Source organism: Amborella trichopoda, chromosome 11, assembly GCF_054954075.1.
Source record: "Amborella trichopoda isolate Santa Cruz 75 chromosome 11, AtrichopodaSantaCruz75HAP2 v2.0, whole genome shotgun sequence".
Taxonomy (NCBI): Eukaryota; Viridiplantae; Streptophyta; class Magnoliopsida; order Amborellales; family Amborellaceae; genus Amborella; species Amborella trichopoda.
In genome coordinates, this window is record NC_142346.1 from 40,605,909 (window position 1) to 40,632,193 (window position 26,285).

General features: G+C 36.0%; 1 protein-coding gene across 12 annotated transcripts in view; it reads right to left on the reverse strand.

Annotated features, from left to right (window-relative positions):
• Positions 1–3,688: 3,688 nt before the first annotated feature.
• LOC18436949 (putative protein phosphatase 2C 11) overlaps positions 3,689–26,285 on the reverse strand; it is a 48,627-nt gene continuing 26,030 nt past the window's right edge. For 2 of the 12 annotated variants that reach the window (XM_088850768.1, XM_011626081.3), the window contains 5 exons: positions 18,888–18,974; positions 18,680–18,771; positions 16,645–16,716; positions 4,283–4,435; positions 3,689–4,176 (listed from right to left, as the gene is read on the reverse strand). In XM_088850768.1, the coding sequence (XP_088706894.1) occupies positions 4,307–4,435; positions 16,645–16,716; positions 18,680–18,771; positions 18,888–18,974 (380 nt within the window). In that variant the 3' untranslated portion in view covers positions 3,689–4,176; positions 4,283–4,306. Of the gene's footprint in view, positions 4,436–16,644; positions 16,717–18,679; positions 18,791–18,887; positions 18,975–19,698; positions 20,160–22,604; positions 22,763–26,285 lie in introns of those variants that run through there. The other 10 variants (XM_088850767.1, XM_088850766.1, XR_016043608.1 and 7 more) reach the window with 9 other exon arrangements.

The window sequence follows — 26,285 nt, forward strand, 5'->3', positions numbered from 1 at the left end:
GTTTCAAGGACATGTAATCTCTAACATAGGCATCATGAATATAACATAAATAAATAAATAAATTTTAAAAAATAAAAATAATGATTTTGTGAAAATGGTTAGCTTCAATTATCTTTGAATGGACCACCTATTTGCATCCATCTTTAAGATGGATGCTTTATACTTTGGGACTATATATTGTCGAAATGCAGTTCAGCCTGCATGAAACAATTTTTAGAAATTTATATTAGGGCAAGGTTCTAAACAATCAAATTAAGATGCACATCAAAATTTCACTAGAAGAGATTGTTTTGATGCACAAAAATCCTCAAATTGATCATTTTGACTTCAAGATGCATAGACATGAGGAAAAAATGAATTTCAAGTTATGAAAATAGTGCATCTTGTGATGCATTTTTTTACCGCCAATTTTCATATTTTCATATATTTGCTCATTCTACACTATTTTTGAAGCTTTTAATTTTATAATTAGAGATGAAAATAGATTTTAAGGCTATCACAAAGTTTTCCAATATTGAAACCATATTTCTCTATACTATTTGAAGGTGTGATTTACTTTGATTGTTTAGAACCTCGGCCTTATCCGAACTGCATTACACATGGAGATCACAATCATTTTTCTTCCTTAAATTTCAAAATGGGTAGTTGTAAGAATTTTATTGAGTAGATACAAAGTTTCAAAAAAAATTTATCAGAATTCATGTCTCGCCGTAAGCCTTCAATTTGACACTTAATGAGTGGGAATGGTTGTGACTTTCATGTACAAAAGATAAATGGTCTACTTTAGACAATCTCTTCTTCTTTTTTTGCAATAAATTCGAAAAAACCTTAATTTTTTTGAAAACTACATTCATACCTATTTTTGGTAAATTTTTGTTTACCAAAAATATCATTCACAGATCTAGTAGTATTGTGAAAGGTCATCACAGTCCTTCCACGGCAGTGATCCTTATAATGCTCAAGTGTATTATGCATCATGGTCCTGTTAGGACCTTGATGTATCAAAAGATGGTAGGGCATCATGGTTTTAATAGGACAGTAATGCTCTTGACTTCCTGGAATTTTAGGAAGCATATTAGGAATCACGATCCTTTTAGGACAGTGATGCCTCATCTTCATCATGGTTCTAGAACTGTGATGCCTTATCATATAACTTCTTGGAATTTCAGGAATTAAGCATTGTTGTCCTGTTAGGACTGTGATGCCCCATGTTCTTTGATGCATCATGGTTCTACAATGCTCTTGACTTCATGTAATTTTACAAGACCGTGATGCTCTTGACTTCATGTAATTCTAGGAGGTGTAATAAGCATCACTGTCTTATTAGGCCATGATGCCCATCATCTTTGATGCATCAAAATCCTAACAGGATTGTGATGCCCATGGTAAATTCTTGAAATTCCATGAAATGTATTAAAAATACTCGATGAATTTTAAGCATCATAGTCCTAGCTGGACTGTGATGACCTTTCATAGCACTATTACATCTGCGAAGGGTATTCGACGTTTAAAAAAAATAATGAAAAAAAGGTATGAATGTAATTAAAAAATAGGTTTTTTTATTTTTTTATTTTTAAATAATAGGATATTTTAGATAATTTCCCTAAGAAATAAAATGAGAGAGGCGAACTCCCGAAAGCACCCCACCCTTGGGGGGTAGATGGAAGAGAGCAAACACCATTTTTGAGGATTGGGCACTTTTACTTCGCCCTGACTAGAGAGTGTAACGCAAGTAGGTACTTAAACCGTGGGCTCTGGAACTTGGGACTTCCAGCCTCCAAAGTTTTAGTTGTCAAACACGCCCTAAGATTTTTTTGAATTTTCCAAAATAGCAACTCACATATTGATGATAAGAATCACAAGAATCATATGAATATATCTTCATCAGAGCTTTATTACTGATGATGTCCTGTGGGCAGTGAGACATGAATTAAGAATACACAAAGGAAATATATATCACCATGCTTTCCAATAACTCCCCTGATTTCTTTGCTTCTAGTAAGAAAGGGAACTTTTTTTCAAAGGCTGCAACTGCACTTTATTAAAAGGTAGGAACTACTTTTTTCTGTTGTATTTTATTTTATTTCGTCCAATGTTAAAGAAATTGGAGGTGACTGTCTAAGCAGGCAGGCACTCAAAGTCCATTAGATAGATATGATTGTCTAATAGTATTTGAATATTAATAATTTTCCTATAAATCACCATACGAGTATTTCTTAGAAAATTTGGGGCAATCAAATCTAACTTTTTGAAACTCAGAATCCATCTTTCTTGAAAAATACTAATTGAGTTGTCCTTCAAGTGATTATCTGACATGAAAACATCACTACTAAATCTATTCACTTCATTCGAAAGTAAGTGTTCTTTACTTTACAGTATAAAAAGTTGCAAATATGTATAAATTAGTTGCCTGGAGGTGATGTGTTCCTGCAAATTGCTAATTTGGAAACAACCGACAACTAGAGGCTCAAAATACAACATGGATAACATTGGCACGGGAAAAACAAAGTTAATGAGTATTCCTACTGTGATAAACCCTTTCTTTTTTAAAAAAGATAAAAAGTAAGTGATATTTGTGTCGCAAAATTTAAAGAACCTAATTCAAACTCTTCTAGTGAACATCTGAAGACTATTTATCCAACGTACACTATTTTGAAAAAAGGGTATGGAGAATTTGAGTGCATTGATTCTGCACATTAGAGGATTTCACTTTATCATGCTATTAAGAAAGGAGAGTATAAGATAAAACCATTTACTTTAAGTACAAAGAGATCATAGTTACCATCACCCATTGTATGTCAAGTCGCACGACTTATAATTTGCCATTGACTTGATTCAAATTTCAAAAGAAAATTCTTCAAAATTTATGACATACCTCAAGCAATTGAATTTCATATTTGGTACGTAGGTTTAATTGTGACCTCTATATCCTATAAGTAAATGGTCTCACATTATACAATCCCTAGTAGAAAATGTACCATATTTTGCATCAAATAATATTGTGTAAAATTTCTAAATTAACAATAATAATTGCTAAAACTTTTCTTATTTATGGAATTTATGAATGTATCGGATAATTATGTAAGCACGAGAAATAGAAATTTCTAAATCGTCTAATCAAAACACATACGACGCACACATCCCGTGCTAGCATAGACTTCTTATTGGGATGCCTCCTCTCATTCATTCATATGTTGCAATCAAATAATATGTCTTTTATGGCCATTGAATATTTCCAAAAGGGTTCCACTATTATAAACTACCTAAATTACATGGAATCTTTCTTTGGGTGCTCAGAATTGGACATGGACCGAAACATATACTAACCTAGATTCTTTTAGATACTTGTTTGTCAGCTATTGATCTCATTAGTTTCAAGACTTGTTATCTTTTTTGTTTTGAGTAGATACATGAAATTTAAAAGTATCTATGAATTTTTGAAATATTAAAGGACTAGCCAAATAAGCTATAATTGGTTATCTCTTGCTCCTGGTCATGAAATGAAATACCAATAAAACATTTTCGAATTTGGTTCGCTTCAGAATATAGTACTGCTGCGAATCCTCTTCTTCAGAACATGAGAAATCCGACACGATGTCCCCATGCTAGTCGCTAACACACATACCTGTGTTCATGCAGCATATGTAGCACTTTGCACTCTTTCTTGTCAGTGTTCAAGCAAAGGAAATGATTGCTGAAGCTCAACGCACTACTTTCCATACACAAATATTTACAGAAAGGAAACATTTTGCTTTTGTTTTGCACCAAGAAATAAAAGACTGTTAACACCCTATGGCCATCAATTCTGAACCAGGTACTGCCAGACAATAAATATAACAAGCTAAAGGGCATGAGCTCCAAAAACTGAAGATAGATCCACCTCCCATTGTTCTGATTTCACATACCTCTGCAAATTCCGCCTAAGAAGTCGCAAACTCTTCAACTCTATGTTACAGCCTAACCGTTAGTATTAAATATAATACTTCTTTTAATGGATGCTCCTATGATTGCATTTGGGTTTTGCACGTTATGCTAGCAGCTTCTCAACCACCCACTGTAGAGTAATGACGCACCTCAACCTTCCGTTGTTAACATCGGCTGGTTGAGGAGCTGTCTGAAAGTGAACAGAGGAACAAACCTCAAGTCCCTCTTGTTTGACGTCAGACGCTTCATGAGCTGCTAGCACAGAGTTTGAAATTAAAAATGCCATTATTGGTATAATGTTTCCTCAAAATTTATCACATCAAAAGACAAGCATGACCTAGTCTGGTGGGACACCAACCGAAAGAATTTTTCCTAAGTTATCTCATGGATGGTTGAATTGAACTATGAGACATGTAATGTTGTCAGCACTGCCTCGTGCATATGCTTCTTCCGTGAGTTTTCTTGCAGCTGTCGCTGCATCTGATATACCCTGCACCATTGCTACAGCATCCTACATGTACACAGAAGAGAGCATCAGATTATCTACTACTGATAAAATTTCTTAATTCACCTGACTGGTAACTTATCCAAAAATCAGATCGCCCACCTTTCTCAATAAAAATCATAGAATAACTAGTATTCTACAAACAACTCTCTATGTAAACCTTTCTAAATGAACTGCTTATCCATGTCTAATAAAAGAAGCCTTGCTGAAATTCTTGACATCAAAAAGGTGAGATTTAGCACTTACCATCGGTTTCATGTTTCTAAATATTTCATAATAACATGATGTCACAATATGAGCACAGAATATAAACTCATAGTCTAATAATAGTAAACTTGCAGCATTCATGTTATCAAAGAAGTTTCTGGTAAAAGGTAAGTTGAATAAAAGCATTTGGATCACAAGTAGAGTGCTGGGCAGCAGAATAACATCCAGTTCGATTAATCGAAAGCCAATACAACAACAAAATAACCGATAGGATTGCCAGCCACCATGCTACTCCTAAAGATTGGAAACCACAATACAAAATGGAAGGCATAAATAGTTCAACAGGAGATAGGCCAACAAAATGAAACTGCGTAAACCATAGCTCTCTCAACACTCTCTCTTCAAAAATGCCTCTTCTTTGCAAATGGCCGTGCCATTCTTTCCTCGTATGGTAGGAAGTCTTGAGCAAGATATTGAATCTTTTCTCATTAAACAAATAAATTTGGGAAAATAAACCTTCCTCTATATGGTTTCCCAAAATCCAACATTTGTAGCATGTGGGAAATTTCCAGTACCACAACTTCCTTCCATATCGATAAGCGCCCCCCCCCCCCCCACACCCCCGACCCCCCACCCCCCACCATAAACAACCAACCTCTATCTCTCTCTCTCTCACTCTCTCTCTCTCTCTCACTCTCTCTCTCTCATTTTGTTGTAGTCACTTTGGCTGGAACACAGTACTTATGGTGAGAAATCGTGTCTTACTTTCGTATCTTTCTTGTAGTGACTTTGACTGGAACGCAAACTGCTTGTTTAAGGTTCCAATGCCGTTTAATCATGATGTCAATAACCACATGGAGACTAGACTGTTGATTGGGTGGGTAGAATATGAGGGAAGTCGAGAAATCACACTATACAAGTTCTGGTGAAAAAGCGGCACATGTCTATTGCAGAGAGATCTGATACAAAAAGCATTATTTTATTACAACTCTTTTCGTTCATTGAGATATCAAATCCAACACAAAAGGAATCACTGAATTTCATTACTGCTTGCCTCCCAAAAAGCTTATTACTGCAGGATATATCACTGCATAAATTCTCTACATGAAATTTCAAATAGCCACTAAGGATGTAATAAATTCATTCTCACAATTCATACTAACATGAACTTGATTTCAAAGAGGGATCTAGGTTGTAATCCTATGGAGTTGAGGAAGGGAGAGTTGTAAATCCTCGTGGATTTAAGGTTACCCCTCTACCTTGAAGAAGAAAGCAAGTGAATAACAATCCAGAAGGAACCCCATAGATACGCTACTCCTTGGGTTACAACCCAATCTCTAAATAAGCAGGGGTGACTACTCTCTTTTTATGGATGTCCAGACCTTGCACTTGAATATTCACGATAATTCCTTTGGAGTGACTTATCAAAACATGCATGTGCTTACCCACAAGTTATCTGTAACACTTCTCATTTTGACTCTTTAAACTCTACTTAAAAAGGGGTCTCCAGGTTCAATGAACATGAATAGGATTCATTCTACATTTATGTACCAATATCTTCTTCATGCATCCATTCAAACTTCACATTATTGAGGGCAAGTGTCGGTTATGCTTATGCTTGTAATGCTGGAGTATTGAAACTGGCCTATAATATTCTCCAATTTTAATAGATCTTCAGGGAAAAGCCACCTCTCGTTATCTCTTGACAATAGGTTTTCTACAACAGCCATCTATCATAATATCCTGATGACGATAGGTCTTGTGGGAAATGTTGAACGAACCTATTCAATCAGAATTCATGGATTCCATTAGGAAATAACTAGTGTGCATCTAGACTCTTATCCGGGCATGCACAAGTAACTCAGTTACTCAAAAAGGCTTTAGTACAGTGTTCTGGAGACTGGATTGATGATACAAAATGGGAGGGCACTGGTCCAGTTGGACCAGGCCGGTAGACCAGTTGTACCAGTCAAGGAATTTAGAAAATAAACAAATAGAAAAAAATGCAAAAAATTGAAAAAAGAGAGAAAAATAGGAAAAAAGAAAAATATAAGAAAAATCACAAAATTTTTTGAAAAATATTAGGAAATAAAAATAAACTGATAACACACCACATGCCCATAATACCATAGGTCCAATAACTGGTCAAACAATACCCAAGAAACATCATGAAATAAATAATGAACTATTGACACGACTCACAAGAAGACATGTAAGCACATTTGTAAGCTAAAATCAACAAAATGACAATCACTCCGCAATAACAACAATTAACATGATAGAAGATACAATCTATTGCATTTTTTGAAAACAAACAAAAGGGCCATACCCTCGTTAGACCATAAGTCACCATATTTTTTCTCACTAGTTCTATATATGTTCTTTGGGGACTTCCCCTTGCCCTTTTAGATCCTTCCACTTGAACCAAATCACCCCTCCTAACTAGTGTTCTAGGTCGACGTGGCACACGACCAAACCACCTAAGCCCACTTTCCCTCATTTTACCATCTATTGAAGCTGCCCTTAAGTTCTCTCAAATGTATTCATTTTGAATTCTATCCGTCCTTGTCTTTCCACTCATCCATCTCAACATCCACATTTAGACTCGCTCATTTTGTGGATATATTGTTTCTTGACTGCCCAACATTCTGTAACAGTGTTCAAAAAATCGACTCGGCCAAGGTACTCGAACCCTGGCCGAGGTGAGTTACACAACCGAGTCCGAGTAACTTGGGTGAGTTCATCTCATGTTTTTAAAAAAACGAAATAACAAAAGTAGATAATGTTTATATCTAAAATGATACCTCTACTTATTATTAGTACGCAAGCAGCATACTGGTAGAACTTTTTAGCGCTGCAACAAGAGGTTGTGACCTCGAATCCTACCCATCACACATTGTGAGTGCGTGCTTTTTTTTAATAAAATAAAAAGTTCTATTTTTCAAAAAAAGAATAAGATTGTGCCTGGGAGGATTCGAACTAAAATCGAAAGGCTGCAAGGACGTATGTAATGGCCAAAACGTCACTTAAACATTGCGTGAATGGATAAGTGAATAAAGGGATATATAGAAAATCAGTGCATAGAACTTGGCCTCACTCATAGGCCAAGGCCAAGTGACTCAGCCATGTCCGAGTCACATCGGCCGAGTTCAGAAATCATGTTCGGCACCATAGAGTCTCGGTCTTACAACTGTCTTACAAAACTTCCCCTTTAGTTTTATAGGTATGCGATGATCACATAGGACTCCAGAAGCACATCTCCACTTTGTCCACCAAGCTCTAATTCTATGAGTCATCTTCCTCAATCTCTCTTTTCTTGGCCAACAATCTTAACTAATTCCTACGTTTCTGCTCCTATTATTACTAAACTTGCATTTTGTATATATTGTCATAGTTTGACCAATTCTAAACCTTTAAATTCTAAAGCATCCCTCCAAAGTTCTAACATAACGTTTATGCCATCTCTAGTCTCATCAATCAAAACTATGTTATCTGGAAACAACATACACTACAAGACCTCCAACTCTGGCGATGTAACTTACTTTATTTCTTAATGTTAAGTCAACCTCTATCAAAAAAACATACACTCCAAGACCTCATCCTGTAGATTCCTAATTAACTCGTCCATAACCAAAGTAGAGATATATAGGCTCAATGCTGACCCCTGATATAGGCATACTGTCATTGTTAGCGTTCCCTCTTACAAGAACTTGTTCTTGTAATAGATACCATTGTACAATTTAACATTTACTTTGTTATCAAAATCTTGTTGAACAGTTTGGTCAACCAGAATATGCCAATCCCCTCATGAACTTCCAAACCCCTATTAGTGTATCATCTGGTCCTAAAGCCTTTCCTATCTTCATCTTTCTCAAAGCTTCTTTCACTTTGATATCCTAATCCTACGAAAGTATCTATGATCTCTAGCCATATTTATGTCAAAGGTTCTTCGTAATACTGAAATCTTCATTTAACAATTCTGCAATATGTAAACGTTGAATCCTTCAACAATGAATCAAAGCCCTCCATTTTTATGAAAATATATAAGGTATTGAAGATGCATTTGATAGAATGGCAGAAATTTCTAATTTTCAAAAATCACCATTTCAATCCTCCAAGAACCTTTGTTTTTCGACTTTTGATTCAATAATCGATGATTTATAGAAACTTTCCGGTGTATAACATCAATATTTGATCGAAAAAAACAACAAAACCAAAAATTGGAATAAAAAAAAGCTGCAAAAGCTTTATTCATGGGTTCTGTGAAAAATAATGGGCATGTGTCAAATAACGGCCATTGTTGGATGCGTTGAAAACGACGTTATATCGGGTGTTCAAACAATAAATCGGATTGGTTAGGAAAAACCGGCCGGTTTAGAGTAAATACCGCAGGTTCGACCACGAACCGGCCAGTTTTGGTGTCGGTTTATTTTGGAGAATGGCTTCTATTTATTAGGACCACAAAACCAGCCTTAACCGGAGTCGGTACCGATCTAACCAGCCGGTTTGGGTTCGGACAGGCCGGTTTTGCGAACACTGTTGGTGATTCAATATAGTGAATCGTCACTATATTGAATCGTCGACTCCTAAGGGAAAACGACCAGTTCCCAATACATTACAGGAACCAGTTCACCCTTAATGATTTTCGATCCGAATCGGGCGATTCCGATCTAAATCTGCAATTTTTTAAAACCCTGTATATGGATGCTTGCATGAAGAGATGTAAGAGGAGTGACATTAAGGGTGTCCAAAAACTAGGTGGTGGAACTTAAAAAGAGAGAAAATAGACTTATTTAGGAATAAATCAATGAAAGAAGGAAAATAGAATTATGAGGACGAAGTTAATGTTACGTAGAAACAGATGGCTAATTGCTATTAAGAAAGTGGCAAAAGAAGTTTTAGGAGATTCCAGAGGGAAAAGACTTCTAGATAAGGAAACTTGGCGTTCGAATGATGAGGTTCAAAAGGTTAGCAAAAAAACGATCATGTTACAAAGCTTGACAAGGGAATAGAAATGATCATACTTTAGAAGAATATACAATTGCCAAGAGGAATGCTAAGAAAATAGTATGTAAGGCTAAGATTAAGGCATGTGATGACTTGTACAATAAATTGGGGCCAAGAGAAGGTGGGAAAAGGGGGTGTAGGGACCTAGATCATATTAGATGCATTAAGAGTAAGGATCAGAGGGTGTTCATATTAGATGCATTTATTGTTTTCAGTGTTCTCAACTTCTTGTTTGGTTGTGACATTTTCTTCTAATTTGTTTTTTATTTGTTATGAGCTATCTATCATTTGTTGCAACTTCATACTCCCTAAATCTGTTTATTAGCCTCTATGTAGAAAAGGGGTAGAAACTAAAAAGTGTTTTACTCATCTTTCATGTTTCCACATGCTGAAATGGATAAAAAATAAACTTGTTTTTTTTTAAATATGCATCTTAACTCTACATTTTGAAGTTTCCATCTTATATAAAAAAAATTTCATGTTAAAACCCAACTCAAAAAGTTACTGAGTAAATGAGGTTTGGCTATTTGAAAATCGACTTGGCCATATTTTTTTAAAATATGCGATTTGGCCATTTGAAGCAGCACTTGAGGTGCTCTCTCTCTTACTACCTTGCCTCACAACCCTTCGAAAAACTGGTACCATCATGCTATAAACAAATACGTTCTCAAACCCAATTCTAAACCATATTAAAGGGTTTGTCAACATTAAAACAAGTTTTTTTAACATCAACATTAAAACAGTATAGAAGCATATATTGTTGCATCATCCATTGTTAGTTGGACTTTGTAACTTCATCAATTGAATTTATGTGAAATTATAAATTGTTTTGCATATCTCCATAGTATTCAAATATTAAATTATATAAAAAAATGTTTCAAATTTTTTTTTATAAGATAAATATATGTAATATGATAGTATATACTTAATCTAAGTTTTTCTATTTTTTTTAATTTTGAAAATTTGTTTTGGGGGTTTTTGACCCTTTTTTTTTAAAAAAAAATCCACTTGACCGGTTAGTCCGGTTCCGGTTCGAACCGCTCCCATCCTCATGACCGGTTAACAGTTCCGGTTCGATTTTGCAAACACTGATCGCCAATTCCATCAAAGAATTAGAGGCTAATAAGCCTTTAATATTTTTTTATTTGTTTTATTCACTAACTTCCCGTTTTTTGATAAATAGCTAGGGCGCACGCAATAAACAGCTAGTGCCCACATATCTCCATCACACGGAAGCCTCATATTTTAAATTTTTTTAGTTTTGTTGACATATAAATTGGACCCCACCATCACATGTGGAGAGGAAGACCTTCAACATGGTTAATAATTGAAAGTATGAGCCCATATTAAAGCAGCTTGGCTCCTGTTCCCCATATTTATGCTGTGAGACTAATCACTCGTACTCTAAAAAAATGAAACCCCACTCGTACTTTGAAGAAGGAACCATTGTATTACATGGTTTAAAGTTTGGAACTCAATTTGGTATCTCTCTCTCAATTTCGAACCCAGAGACTTAAAAACCAAGGTTTGTATTGGTCGACTCTCTCTCTCTCTCTCTCTCTCTCTCTCTCTCTCTCTCTTATATATATATATATATATATATATATATATATATATATATATATATATATATATATATATATATATATATATATATATAGCGAAGACATACATTGGAGCTTGCTCTTTCACTAGATAAAACTCACATTTGTTCCCACACTCTCTCTAAACATGAGCTCTTGCTCTCTCACTAGCCAAAACTCGCGTTTGTTCCGACTCTTTCTCTAAATTACTATATAGAGATCATCCACTCTCTCTAATTTACTAAGGAACAGTTACTACAATGGTTAACCTTACATAATTTATTTTTTAAATTTTATTTTATAAAGATACATCCAAAAATTGTTAAAAATTTCTAAATTATCTTAGGGTTGGGAATCTGTAATCAAGCCAAAGTATAAAAATAATATTATTTCAATGTTAACAATATCCCCCCCAAAAAAAAAGTTGTAAAAGTACTGTATCAAATTAGTCTAAACAACAGTATTAAAATTAATATCAATAGACACTCAATCAAGAAACATGGTCCCTATTTTCATGTATTTTTGCAAAATAATAAGAATGCACAATGCACCATCCCCCCCTTTTTTTGGAAAATAAAAAAGCACTATTTTTAGGGGTTTTTCCGTGATTTTTTTTTTTAAAAATTCACATCGAAATCATACAATCCTACTGATGCTCCGATCCGGATCGCCGATCCACTATCCGACCCGGTTTTTAGGGTCACTGATCTAGCTCACTAATCCATTTTTTTAAATATTGTTCATAACCATGAGCCCATGTTGCGTAGTCAAACTCCCTTGGGATACCCTTAAAGTCTTTACATGATCATTTGCTTTTCTTAACTAAAAAAGTATGTGGCTTTTATATGATCCACTTTTATAAGTTATTAAATGTTCATCTCGCTTTTATAATAGGTGTTTGCTATTGTTAGATCGTGGTCAGAGCAAAATCAGGAATAATATCAACAGACTCATTTCTTTCCCCAAATTCTCATCCTCCGTGTACCATTTCCTATCCTATACTATCTTTTCCTGCACAACAATTTAGGTCCCCTCCTAAAAATTCCCTTTCTCCATTTGGTATCCTTGGACTAGTCTATCTATGTCTTCCCAAAATTGTATTTTAATTCTATCCTCTAATCCTACCTTTGAAGCATAAGCACTAACTACATTAATTATCTCCTCTCCTAACACTTCATGATAGAGATGTGGCAAAAGTTTTCTGTTGGCTGTAACCTAAAATAACCCTCCTTTCTCATCCGGGCTTAGGACTAGGAATGGTGGAGTTCTTATTTAATGATGGAAATGGTGGGTCCAACATGTACTACAAATAGTTATTGGGATTTTGACTTGTCATATTTTTAAAATTTGGACAAGAGATAATGATCTCTCTCTCTCTCTCTCTCTCTCTCTCTCTCTCTCTCTCTCTCTCTCTCTCTTTACACGCACACACATATATATTTCTTTTTTTATCTCACGCTTTAGTTTTTTCCTTTCTTTTTTTTTCTAATTGAAATGAAAAGGGATATGTGAAGAAACAGGCAGTATTTATATATATGATTAGACTAAGATACTATCCTCTATTAAAGGACAAAGTAACGTCCAATAAATATTTGTAGTATATTTATTGTGCATGACATAGATATGATAAATATATTTCTATATATTAATTTGGCATCTAAATATTTTTTTTAAAGTTGTAATTAACCATTTATGAATTAAATTTCTCCATTTTATAATTTATTTACCAAACTAAGAAAATTATATCAAGCCATGAACCCCCCCTCCTGCCTCCAAAAGAGTGCGCCTCCCAACCATTAAGCACCAAAGTTCAACCTTCCTTTTTCAAGGTGACTAGTCCATAGTGAATTTGCATTGAAACTGGCTCCAGTCACAACAAGGTAATTTAACTGCACAAAGAACACCCTCATCTATCCAGAGTAGTTTACGGAGTCCTAGTTATGCAAGGATGCAAATTCCAATATAGGAATCATGTGATGAACACCCTCATCTACCTAGAGTATTTTATGGAGTCCTAGTTATGCAAGGATGAAAATTCCAACATGGAAATCATGTGATACTTAGGTGAATGATGCCAATAACAAACAAATTGAATTTGAAATTGTCTGGCAATACAAAGAATTATAGCAAAATATTATGACGACCCAAAATCATTTTCTATGATTGGACATCCATAAGTTAGCCATAGAATTCTATTTTGTGACATGAATCTGATTATGTGCCCATAGCACATGCCAGAATGCACCTCTTCCAAAGAACTTGAAAAATGGTAGTGCTTAATAGCAATGTCCCATCAAAATACTTCTTATTGTTGGGTGCATGATACAATACCACCCCCACTGATGCAAATCGCATCCAAGATATTTATTTATTTATTTATTTTGAGACTGAATTTTAGGGATATTCATATAGTGGTTGAAAATGGATTTTTATTTTATGTAGGATGGGCTAGGATGGATTTCCTAGTTTGTAGGATTCCATGAACTTATTTTGGTAGGATTGTTAGATAATTAGAAAGAGAATGATGGCGGAGGGTTGATCACGTGTGGGGTAGAGAACTTTCCTAGAAAAGAGGATCTATGAGAGAAAATAAGAAAGTTTGGAAAGGGGTTGATTTGCTTGATTTAGAGATATTTATGTAGGATAAGGTAAAGAAAGTTATGGAAGAGATTTATGTGGGATAGGGTAAAGGCAGTTATGGGATCTAATGAAAGATTTAGGGGAGTCCTCTTTTGGAAGTTACATGATCTTAAGGGGAAAACTTCCTATTTAAGGGAGTAAGTATTGAAGTTAGAGAGAGAAATAATGGTCATGTGAGAGCAAGAAAGAGAGGTTGACGTGTGGGATAGAGAGAGAAAGTTATAGGGTTTTCTTTATTTTACTTTTTATTTCTTCTTGGCATGTATTTAAGGTGAAACCTTCCCCTTAGAGACTTGAATATTTTTTCCAACGAGAGTTTGTTTATGAATGAAGAAAGATAGATTCTTGTTCTCTATGGCTTGATTTACAGCCACACTTTGCCCTCCATTATTGTTGAATTTTTGCTTGTTTAAGATCAAAAGAAGACCAAATTTAATTTCCCGAGCTCCTTTTGCATCACGCACTGAGTACTCTTTGTTTGAGGGAAGTTTGGTCATCATAAAAATCACTTTAAGTGGGGCCTTTATATGTCATTTGTAGAAAGAATCTAGATTAAGAGAGGCAGAGGTCTGGGGTAATAGAGATTAGGCTCATCCCTTGGCAAACCCTAGCCATTGTTGTGCCTTTGTCTTGGGTGAGATTCATCAAAATTTACCTGTGGTGATAGAGCAGGCTTTATGATGTCAAGGTTTCGTTTGATGGTGTTGTTATAGTAGGGAAAAAAATTCTGGGTTTCTCTGCCATTGTTAGATAATCTATATAATGCCCCCAAAACTTGTAATTTCCTTCCTTGATAATTAATATATCCTTGCCCATTGCTTGTGGATGTACAGCACTTAAGGTGAACCATGTTGTAACTTGTTTAATTTGTGGCCTGCCTTGCATTTGCTTTTTTTCTCACACTCATATGTGGTTGTATTTTGCTATTCAAATATAACCGACTACAAACAAAATTTTTGGGTGGGATCCTGGTACTTCCGGTTCCTAGTTCTGCAATTAAGGTATTCCCTAGAACCCTATAATTGGTACGAAAGCAACATTTGGTGATAACCAAAATCAGCATTCCTATGATTTCCTAAAGGGATTGAGAATGTCGTGGTCTTTGACAAAAAGGAAAAGAGATTTTCCTGGGGACCAAGCTAGAAACCCTCATTATCTCTATATGGAATCAAGGATAAAGAATAGGCATAATATTAATTCCTTTTTGTGTCACCTTATGGGAATGGTTGGCTTCTTAGTAGGACAACCAAGAGAGAGGGGAAAAACCACTTGTAAGAGAACCATGGCATCCAAGAAAGAGAGGCGGTTTCCCTATTGAGTTGTGGGTTTGTCAAATTTTCACTTCCAGCGAAAGAAAGTTTCATGTTGCTATCAAGGTTTCTTCCTAGTGGTGGTGTAAAGGTGGAAAAGAGGGAGATTGATCAACGGGCGTTTAGTCTAGAAAGTAGGTTTAGAAGGAAATATTAGTGAGGGTTCTGCCAATGTTTAAAGAGGTGTAAATCTCTTATAAATCGAAGCTGTAATCTTCATTGATAATGGATTTTGATTCGTCATGACTATGGATGTAAACCCTTTGGGGTGAACCATGTTATATCTTGTGTCTTTTGTAGTTTGCTCTTGCTTTTGCTTTGTTTTTTGCACTTATGTTGTATTTATATTCATCTAATTCACGTTTAGCTACCTAGTTACACAAGCTTGGATGGGATCCTGGTATTTAAGGTTCCTACTTCCACAACCAAGAGGCTCCCAAGTACCTTAAACTCGTATAATTGCCAAGAGGAACCACATGCCCATACCTCCCCCTTTGTCAACTAGTCCTTAAACTTGTCAAGTCAGAAAGGATTTAATTACTTAGAAGGCTGATACACCAAAACATATCGTAAGCCATCAACTTTTTTTATGAGATTTAACCCATCATTAGTAGGCATTCTGCATGACAAAATCTACTAATGGTGGCCTCTAATTCTTTTAAGGCTGTGTTGCTTAAAGCTCATTCAACATGATAGGATTCTCCTTCCAATTTGTTCTTGCTCTTTAACGTGGGACAGTATAGATTGTCTATACAATAAAGACATTTACATTTAGGGTGGAAAACAAAATTATGATTGCTAGCATCAACTGATATCTTGTTTATCTAATATAAGGGAAATGTGTATCTGATCCCTGGGTATGAAGTTCTACTGCTAGTATGCATGGGTATAAGTTACATTTTGAAATTTTTTCCTATTAAAATAATGCTCACTGAAGTAAAAAACTATGAATCATTTTGACATAAGAAACTCTACCGGCTTGGTAGAACAGGCCATGCATAATGATCACTAAAGAAGAGGCTGCTGGCAGTAAGAGTACAAAGAGCATGCTGAATCATCACGGTTTCGAACATCAATGTATTATTAAATGTGAAAGATAAAAAATGTTCCCGCAATTGATGTGCATGAATAATGAGAATTACATGTCTGGATTCAGAAGACTCCATGTTGAATAAAGCGCATGCTGAATCATCAAGGTATAGAACAACAGTATATTATTAACTTTGAAAGATAAAATAATGAGAATTACATGTCTGAATTCTGCAGATCCCATGTTTCGTGAGTTCCATTTTCACCATTATGTTAACTTTGCATAGGCATTTTCATTAAGGAATCAGACTAATAATGCAGTAAGTGAGAAACAAAAATAACTAAAAGACATAAAAGGGGTCTAGAAATAAGATACAAACAGTTATGGCAATTTGCTGAAGTGTATTACAACTGTACATATATAAAAATGAGAAAATACCTCATTTGGTATGACATTCCAGATGCCATCACTTGCAAGAATTAGAAAATCCACATCATCAATTTCTCTCTCCTAAAAGCAGATAACATAAAAGAAGGCATCGATAAGTAAAAATCTTCTTTCTCACTGTGCATCTAGAAACATAGCAACTTTTGCACAACTGAACACATAGTGACCTCGAGAAGAACCATCTGTTATACATGAAAATGTAGCAATTAACTAATTTCCAACTCACAATGGTATCACAAGTTTTTTTAGCAGGTTGACTACAAATTTTTGATAGAGAGATTTATACGTGGCTGGCATTAGGGCCAAATGATTCCCATGACAATTTCTCATTGCCCAGACTGTTCCTTTATTTAATAAAGAAAAAGAGTGACGCACAGGCATGTGAAGAATTCCACATATGAATGCCTTAGCATGTTTTGGTGGCAAAAGATTCATATCGATGGAGAAAATTTAAAGGAGAGTAACCACTTGTCGAGAATAATGTTATAACTTTGTTCAATAAAGAAGAAGTATTTGTAAATATCACTCCCACTGTCAAGATACAATCAGATCCCAACCTCTTTTGTTTTGCCATATAGCAAGTTAAAGAATATGGGAGAAATGGTAGAAGTTATTGGGGGCATGCCCACCTTGACCCTATGAGATCCAAAATACATTTTTATACACAAAACTCAGGAACCGAAAGTAATCAAATGTGGTATGGCCGGTGTTTGGATTTCTATTGTTTCATTGAGCTTTTTTGGGAAATCAAATCTATAGTCAGGATTTTGAAGCCTCTGTACAAATAGAACCAGGCATAGGCTTAGAAAACAGCTGATGACAGGGGTTGCAGAACCAGGCGACAACAATGAGGAATGAAACAGGGCAGAGGCACCATATGTGGGTTTGGGTAACTGCAGCAACAGCTGCTGCCACCAAAAACTTGAATTTATCAGCCCTTGCAATGTGACAACTGCAATAGCTCCTCGTTCCATGAAGTTGCAACAGAGGCCCACTTGGTTTGGTCTAGTAAATATAATAATAGTTAATAAATAATAAGAAGAAAATAGAATATATTTATAAATAAATGATGCAATGTTATGGAGTAAAGATATCTTCCAAAACCCAACATAGTTGCAGAAATTTGAAAGGAAACTACAAGGACAGTGTGTACTTTGACGAGAAACATAAAATCATAGCAATCCTATCTTTGAAACATGAAGAGATTTGCCCCCAATTTTTTGTCATCCACTTTATTAGTATTCACTGCTTCACAATTCAGTCACTACCATCTAGGGGCTGGACTGGGCCAAGGGCCAGATGGAGCCGGTCTCAATTGATTTATAGTTGGCTCAGGCCTGGCATGAGCCAGGCTTGGGTAAGAAAAGTTGGCCTGGGCCCAACCTATTCATTTGGTTCATGGCCCGGGCCCAACCAGCCCAGCCCTTTACTTAAGAAAATTGCAACCCATGGGATTCAAACTGCATTAATAAAATAACAATTATCAATCAATAAAAACAGCGCATAAGTTGTAGTAAATTGAGGAATCGTAATAATATGCAATTATATTAAAAAAAATTCAAATAAACCAGACAGAGCCACTTGGAAGTGCCATGGCGGGCCCGAGCCTGGCCCAGACACAAAGCGGGCTGGGATTCCGTTCCATGGGCCGAGCCTGTTGGACCAGTTACCAGGCAGAAGCCCCACAGCAGCTTTCCAGGTTGGGCCATCCTATTTGCATTCATACTACCATGTATTGACCCAATAATTACTTCCCAAAAGTTCATCAAATTTCCTATCCTCTTAAACCATATGTTTATTAATACTCTTGGAAACTTTTAACTTGAGTTTTCGTGTACACTTTTTCTTCTTTTGATATGCAAACTGGGATGACAATAAACGATATCCATAAATGCTGACCAAAATTTTGACAGTTCAAAGCAAAATTATGCTTGCAGATCTGAATGAGAAATTTTGTTGCCCTACCACTACAAAACATGATACGATCATCATAATGGCCAAACCGATCACACATTTTGAAATTTACCTGTATTTCTGGTTCAGCAACAACATACTGCTTAAGTAACCTGTCGCCAAATGCACGAGAAACAGCAAGTACACCACCAACACGCCATGTTCCTAACAGTAGCAAGGTTTACTAAACAAGAATCAGTGGAAACATAGAAAGAATGTTTTCGAGCCTAATAAATAAAAAAATGCATATCTAATGAATAAGACTTCGAAAATCTCCTTACCTGCCCAAATAATGAACCCTCCAGCATCTTCAATCCGACGGCGTTCATCAAATCTATCAGGTTTGTGATCAATAGACAATGGCATTACTGCAGCACAACACAATATCATCATTGCCAACCACCACCTTATTTAGAAGGTTAATAATTTAATTTATAGCAGCCATCACAGTAGTTATATGTCACCAAATTACTGGATAGAATAACTCAAATAAATTAAAATTTCCTTGAATAAAACAATCTGAAGCAAAGAAAGAAATTTCGGCTGCCTTGCCGCTAAGGCGTGGACTAGGTGGTATGCTCCAGGCAGGTGCATCAAGGCACCCAAGGTGGCATTAAAGGCGGGCGCCTAGGCACCGCCTCTAACAATCGAGACCGAGGGCCAAAAATGCCCCTCGGCCATTGGATAATTTTGTCTTTTCCCCCCTAAGAAGAGGGAAAAGGGTTTTGGGAGCCATTCTTGCCCCCCAAAACGTTTTTAGTTAGGTTTAGAGTGAGAAAAGCCTCGACAAAAACAAGATCTGTAGAGAGACTGAAACTTTTTTCAACATCGTCGAATGCTTACGAAATTAAGGATATTCATCCCCATTCTTTTGAGGCCTATAGTGGTTGTAAAAGAGGAAATTTGAGAGCCAAAACTTTCAAGTTTGGGCCGATATCGATTCCATTTCAAGAAGGTTGGGCATTTTTCAATATTTTTTATTATGTTATGTAAATTTTTTGTTGACAATGTCATATAATGTTATTCTTTACTTTTTGCTTTTTCTTTTTGATATTTTATGATATATATTTGATATGTTATCAACTATTTGGATTTTTTTTTTAAATATCTATTTGGATTTTTATTCACCCAAAATAAAACTATTCGGATTATTTTCCCATTTTGATATTTAGTTTGGGTCTTTGGGAAAGCAAGTCAATGGAGAAAGTCCATTGCCCCCAAACCGAATGAATTATTTTATTTTTAATTTAATTTTATGCATGATTCATAAACAATAACTTTTTCATTTACACTTTAAAGTCATGTATGTTAATATTTGATCTATACTTTTGACTTCTGAACAATATATTATATACAAAACTTCTTAAATAAAAAAATGACAATTCTATAAACAATAAAAAGGGAAGAGGGGGGGGGGGGGGGGGGGGGAGGAGGTGTGGGGCACCCAACAATCCGCAAGGATCTGCCCCTTCCCCAATGCAGGCTGCCTTTGTGTCTAGGCGCCTGGACCCCCGATCGCCTAGGCGGCCGCATCTGCCTTCTTGAACATTGATCTGAAGAAAGCAGCAACTTAAAAAGGTCAGGGCAAAAAAAAGGAAAAGAATGCCACATAACAATGCAAATAGGGAGAAACTTGGCAGCCATTCTTTGGACAGACCTAAATCATCAAAATCCAAATTGGAAGCCCTGAATACAAGAGCAAGGTAGGAAATACATTATAAGAACCCATACCAGTAAATAAAAAAGAGGAGGGGGATGGGGGTGCTCTCTCTAGAGAGAGAGAGAGAGAGAGAGAGAGAGAGAGAGAGAGAGAGGCACATAAAGTAGGCACTAATGTAAATAACGAGAAAAAAATCAAACTTATTTCACATATGATGTAGGGGTGCCACATATTTATATTGTGGCCTTTCAAATGTTTGGATTGTGTTTTTTTGGGTTTTTTTGGTTTTATTTTCAGGGTTTTTAAAGTTTTTTAAGGGATTTTAAGGTTCATTTTAGTTTTCTAGGATTTTTAGGGGCTACTTGGAAAAGTAGTTAGAATCCTCATGGAAGCATCACTTCTATTAAAGATAAAAGTATCATTATGAGTTTTGTTTTAATTAGGACTTCATTTCAATTGGAATTAGGATTTTTTGCATTTTCAATACGTTCTATAATAAATTGGGAATCTTGTAGAAGGTTTAGTAGTAGAGTTGGATATTATCTATTTTAGAGTCCTAATTTCACCGGATAGCTATGAATGTTGGCTTATAAGCTTCCACTATTATTTTCAAATTAATTTTTGTTTCTACCGATTGGTGTAAGAGCAATCTTGTTCCCAAACTGCCCCAAGATACCCTGCAAGTCTGCATGACTGGTTACTAGAGGAGGCCGAGTTTGTGCTTGTGGCTGTAACAAAGTTAAACGGAAGGAAATTAAAGATTTAAAAAGAAGACTTGAGGAATTGGTGTATGAGAAATGTCAGAAACGTTTGGATCGAAAAAGATTCAAGGATCTAGTGCATGAGGTGTCCCCAACCTACTTCGATTGACATTCAATCGTTCATGACAAGGTCAAATATGAATACTATAATTTTGAGTTTAGGGATAAGAATCCTTTCCATGCCCATCGAAGGATGATGCTTTGCTTCAGAACCAAGGGAGAAATGAAGATCTTTCCCATGACGATCTTTGATGATGAAGAAGAAGAGCCCCATGAGAAAACTTTGATTGCAGGAAGGTCTTCATTCCAGCTTTCATCACCCTTTTTGATTCCCTAGTTCGTTTGATCTATAATGAAAAACGAGATCTTGTGGGTGAGCCAATTTTTTATGGACTTTTGGAATAAGTAAAGGAGACCTTATCATGGGGATAGTAAGGAGAGAATATATTTCAAATAGGATGAAGAAACCCTAGATGGCGAGGTCAACCAGGAAACCTTGGGTTCTCTATCTTCTGGGGAAGCCATGAACAGAAATCTAGGGGGGTTGATGCATTTATGCAGGCCGCGGTTGACTTTGATTTTGATGAAGAACAAGTCATGAATGCTAGGTGTTCAAGATTGGTTAGAACTCCTAAAGTTACACAGGGCGATGACGAGAGAATTTCTGTGAGGGATGGACAATCTGGAGAGGAAGAGAATTCAGTTCGTAGTAGCGGGAAAGAAAAAGAAAAACCTGACATTTTCATGGCCCACAGGTCCCAAGATCATGTGTACAATATGCAGATTAAACAAGACTTAGTATCAATTTTTCAACATGCATATCAAGATCCATTTCTCGAGAACTTCTTACACAAATAATCTTAAAGCTAGAAAGAAGGAAAAGGTTAGAAAAAGGTTAGAAGAACTCATCGTACCCGAATGGTTGGAATAAGGCTCAGATGATGATGATGAAGAAGAATTCATACTCGCCCACTTTAAAACCCGAGGGCAAGTTTTCTCCAACCAAGGGAGTTTGATGAAGGACAAAATGCATTGTATTCGCAATTTTTTCTTATTAGATTTTAGGGATGCATTTTTGGGGATTCTTTAGTGTTTCTTTTCAGGATTTTTAAGTTTTTAAGGGATTTTAAATTTTTTCTTTTTTTTTTAGGATTTCTACATGCTATTTGGAAACATACTTTGATTTCTTATTGAATTATTTCTTTTATTAGGGGTACAAGCGTGACTATAAATCATGATTTAATTAGGACTTCCAAGTGAATTAGAATTAAAATTTCATGGGTTATAGGCAAGGTCTTTATTATAAATAAGAGTTCTTCTAGAGGGTTTAGTAGCAGAGTTGGATATTATTTGTTTAAGAGTCTTGGTTTCACCAAAGAGCTATGAAGCTTGGCTTGTAAGTTTCCACTACTTTTTTTGCAATTGAATTTTCAGGTCCTTGTTTCTTTTCATGAATTTCCTTCTACATTAGCATACACAAGAGAGAGAGAGAGAGCTCACTGCTGCATAAAGAGTAGACAGTAAAGCATAGATAATGTTGACCAATTATACAGGGGAACAATGAAAAAGGGCCTAACTCGGTGCTGGTCCCGCGTACGCAGGGTCCCGGGAGGGGTGAGCTGGAAATGGTCCTAACCTTTGGCTTTTTATGCACAAACTGGTCGCTCTCAGGACTCCAACCCACGCTCTTGCGCTGGCTACCCGAGCCTTTTACCATCACACCAAGTGACAGCCCCTAGAGGGAAACAATCTAAGTTGCAAGTCAAATGCAGTACATGATGAATGAACAATGCCTAGAAGGAGTATTCATGAGAAACAAGAGAAAAATTAATCTACCCAAGATAAGTCGCATCCAAGATAACACAGATCAGTAAATAAGAAGCTACAATGAAAAACACTAAAAAACTTTTTATAGATCTCAAGTACGTGGTTGCTGGGATCTCCCAACCTATATAGCAATCTCGCTCCAGAATCGTGCACTGGCACTCCAGTAAAGGGATCTCAATTTTAAAATTTTAGGATCTTAATGCCTACTGTTAGGAGATCTTTGTCACCCCTTAGAGATCAAGATAACAACCAAACTTATTATTTTCTTTATTTATAGCCAGCTAGCAATGCAACCATACTTTTAATATAGTAGCATTGCTAGTTGGCCATAAATAAAGATATCCATGTATAAAACAATATATATAATCCTAGACTTATATATATTCTTTAAGGTTGGGAGCATAGTTACCCAAATTTCTCACCGAAGGTCCCAGAGTATGATTTGAGGATTCCACGATTCCGACAAGGAAACTCCACATAATTTCTTTTCGTGGGGTGGAATCTTGTTTCTTTATTCTAGTAATCTCGATTCTAAAACTCATAGAATCTCATTTCCAATATTTACTAATTCTTGATCCCATAATTGATGAATCACGATTCTACACATGTAGAACCTGGTTACCACATATAAGGGTACTTGATTCGATTGTTTTCGAATTCAAATTCTTGAACATCAAGTGCATGGTTCAGAGATGCACGAGACAACAAACTAATCAAACATCGAATCTTAAGTTGTTAACAAGTTTCATTCCATCGCCTTTTACAGGACAATGGCAAGTAAAACTTCTTTTACAGGTAGAATTAAGTTGTTAACAAGTTTTATTCCCTGTCTTTTGAGACTTATTTGATCCATGAAGCTCAAATAGTCCGTGATGAGACTCCCCCAAGTTACAACTACCACACAGAGACTTAGGGCAATCATTTATGTGTATTTTCCATACATATAGTTGTGGTATATACGTGAGTTTAGGACCGTCCGTTTTTACTGGCAAAACGTAATTAGATAATGGAGTTGATATTTTTCAAATATTAATATTTATTGACAAACAACATTTTATCAATGGATGGATGAAGACACGGTTCTTACTATTACCTTTAATACGAGTAATAATCCTATGGGTCCCTGCCACACCTAATGGCATGGGACCCAAAGGATCACGGTTGGATCTCAATTTGAATCTCACCAACAAACTTGCTCCCCAAGACAGCTTTCACCTAGATTCACCCCAAGAGTATCTCCATCAACTCCTTCTGTCAGACAGAAGCTCCTCACTGCTGAGCAGAGGGGCAGAAAAAGGAAGACACTGTAGATACCCCATTCCCCCCCCCCCCCCTTTCTTTGGGCAATGTTCCCATTAGTATCCAATGGAAGTCGTGAAGGCATGGTATCTTTGCAATTTTATTACCTGCAGTATGCGATCTTCAGATCTCTTTTGCTGTCTATCTATGTGTGCTATTTTTTAATTCAAGCAATGAGTATTCCCATAAGAACTTCTAATTATGTCACTATCTATGTGTTAGCTTGATGCTTGATTATGAAATGGTTATAAATCTTGATTGCCAAATGTGTCGAAACTCGAATTCAAATTGCTATAAATCTCAATTCCATCCTGGGACAAAAATTGAATCCAAAAAAATATTAATCTCGTTTCTAATCTGGTATGAATCAAGATTCCAAATGTCTAACAATTCCGATTTGAAAGAAGTTAGAATCTCGATTCCATATTGGTTGATTTCAACTAGGTTGGAAACTCTTTTCCAAGGAGCTAGGAATCTTGATTCCATCTATGTAGGGTTGTCGATTACATTTTGGTCGAATCACAATTTCTAAAAATACAAATCTCGTCCCCCAGGATTCCTCTTGTACAGATGTCCATTTTGAAAACAGGAATCTTCTAGTTGGCGGTAATTCCATGATTCCAATTCCTATATCGATTCGGATTCAGAATCAATTTGGGTAACTATGGTTGGTAGCAGAATCCCTAAAAGAATGGTATCGAGATCCCAAAAGGTCCTGATCAAGATCTAAAAAGGTTGGGATAGAGATCCCTAACATTCGGAGATCTCGATCCCCAACATATGCATTACACAAACAATACTCCCAACCATAGGGATCTTCTAGCCGTTCATGATCCTCCTCTACCGATCCCGATCCCGATCCACTCCCAAACCCACTCCCGATCCCAACAACTATGATCAAGTATGACATAAACAAAAATGCAGAAGAATACTCCTCCATGTTAAAATGCAGCTTAAATTATGTGAAAGCATGTTCTCAACATCGGAATGGATAAAGCAATGAAGGGCGCAAAAAGTGAATCACCCAGAATATAGAAAAGGTACTTAGCAAAACAGGCAATTAATAACACTCTAGAACTTACCTAAAGGGAAAGAAGCACTAAAAGGGAAGGAAGAGAAAATTTATTTAGCTAGGCACGCAGATAGCTTTTAGCCCAACCATGTTAAAATAGCCAATTATTTATGAGTTGACAAGAAATTGTTTACATCAAAACAAACAATTTATTTAGTACACCCTGGGGCTCATTTAGCAATTGTTCTCTTCCATTTAAGTTGATAAGATGTCTTATTTATGAAAAACTGTGTGGCTATAGCTTTGCTCCCGTTATGTACAGATCTTTTTCACTTCCTAAAGTTTCATGAAGCACACTAATGATGTGACATGGCAATTCATTCCACACATCGCAAAGAAGGTTGATGAAGCATGCTTATTAATATGGTAAATCACTTCATGAAATAGCTGATCGTAGTGAAAGTTATACTCAAGAAATATCATTCTCTGCTACAACAGAATATCAAAAAAGATTTTTTTTACTTACCCAGAAAAAGGAATATCAGAGAGGTATTAGCTCTAGATCACACAAAACATTTACCATAAAGCACCAACAAATTGCAATAGAAATAACAAAAAATTTATATCAATGGACATGTTGAGATGTCCTAGAAATGAAGTGTACAAGTTAGTAACATGCGTATCCCACAGAAGAAATATTAGAGAGAGATGTTACAACTTTGAGAGGTGCGGATGGACAATCAGGTTCAATATTCAGAATAGGAAGCAACAGAGAGGTGCAAAGGTACGAGAAACACAAAGCATGACAGGAAGAATGAACTTATATAAGAAGCAAGCATTGACAAAATCACCAGAAGTACAAATTACCAAGAAATTAAAATGAATTGAGAAAAAGACAACTAAGACAATTGGGAGGGCACCATAAACACCTAAAGGGAATGCTTCCCTAATAGCATGACACAGAAAATGACAATGGAGAGGAAGAATTCAGGACATATGAGCATGTGAGAGCTCAGAAACCCCCTGCCTCTCATCTTAACAAGAAAACTAGAAGACACAAATCAGCTGATAGTTATGTGGGCATCTCTCTCTCTCACACATACACAGAGTGGTGGACTTG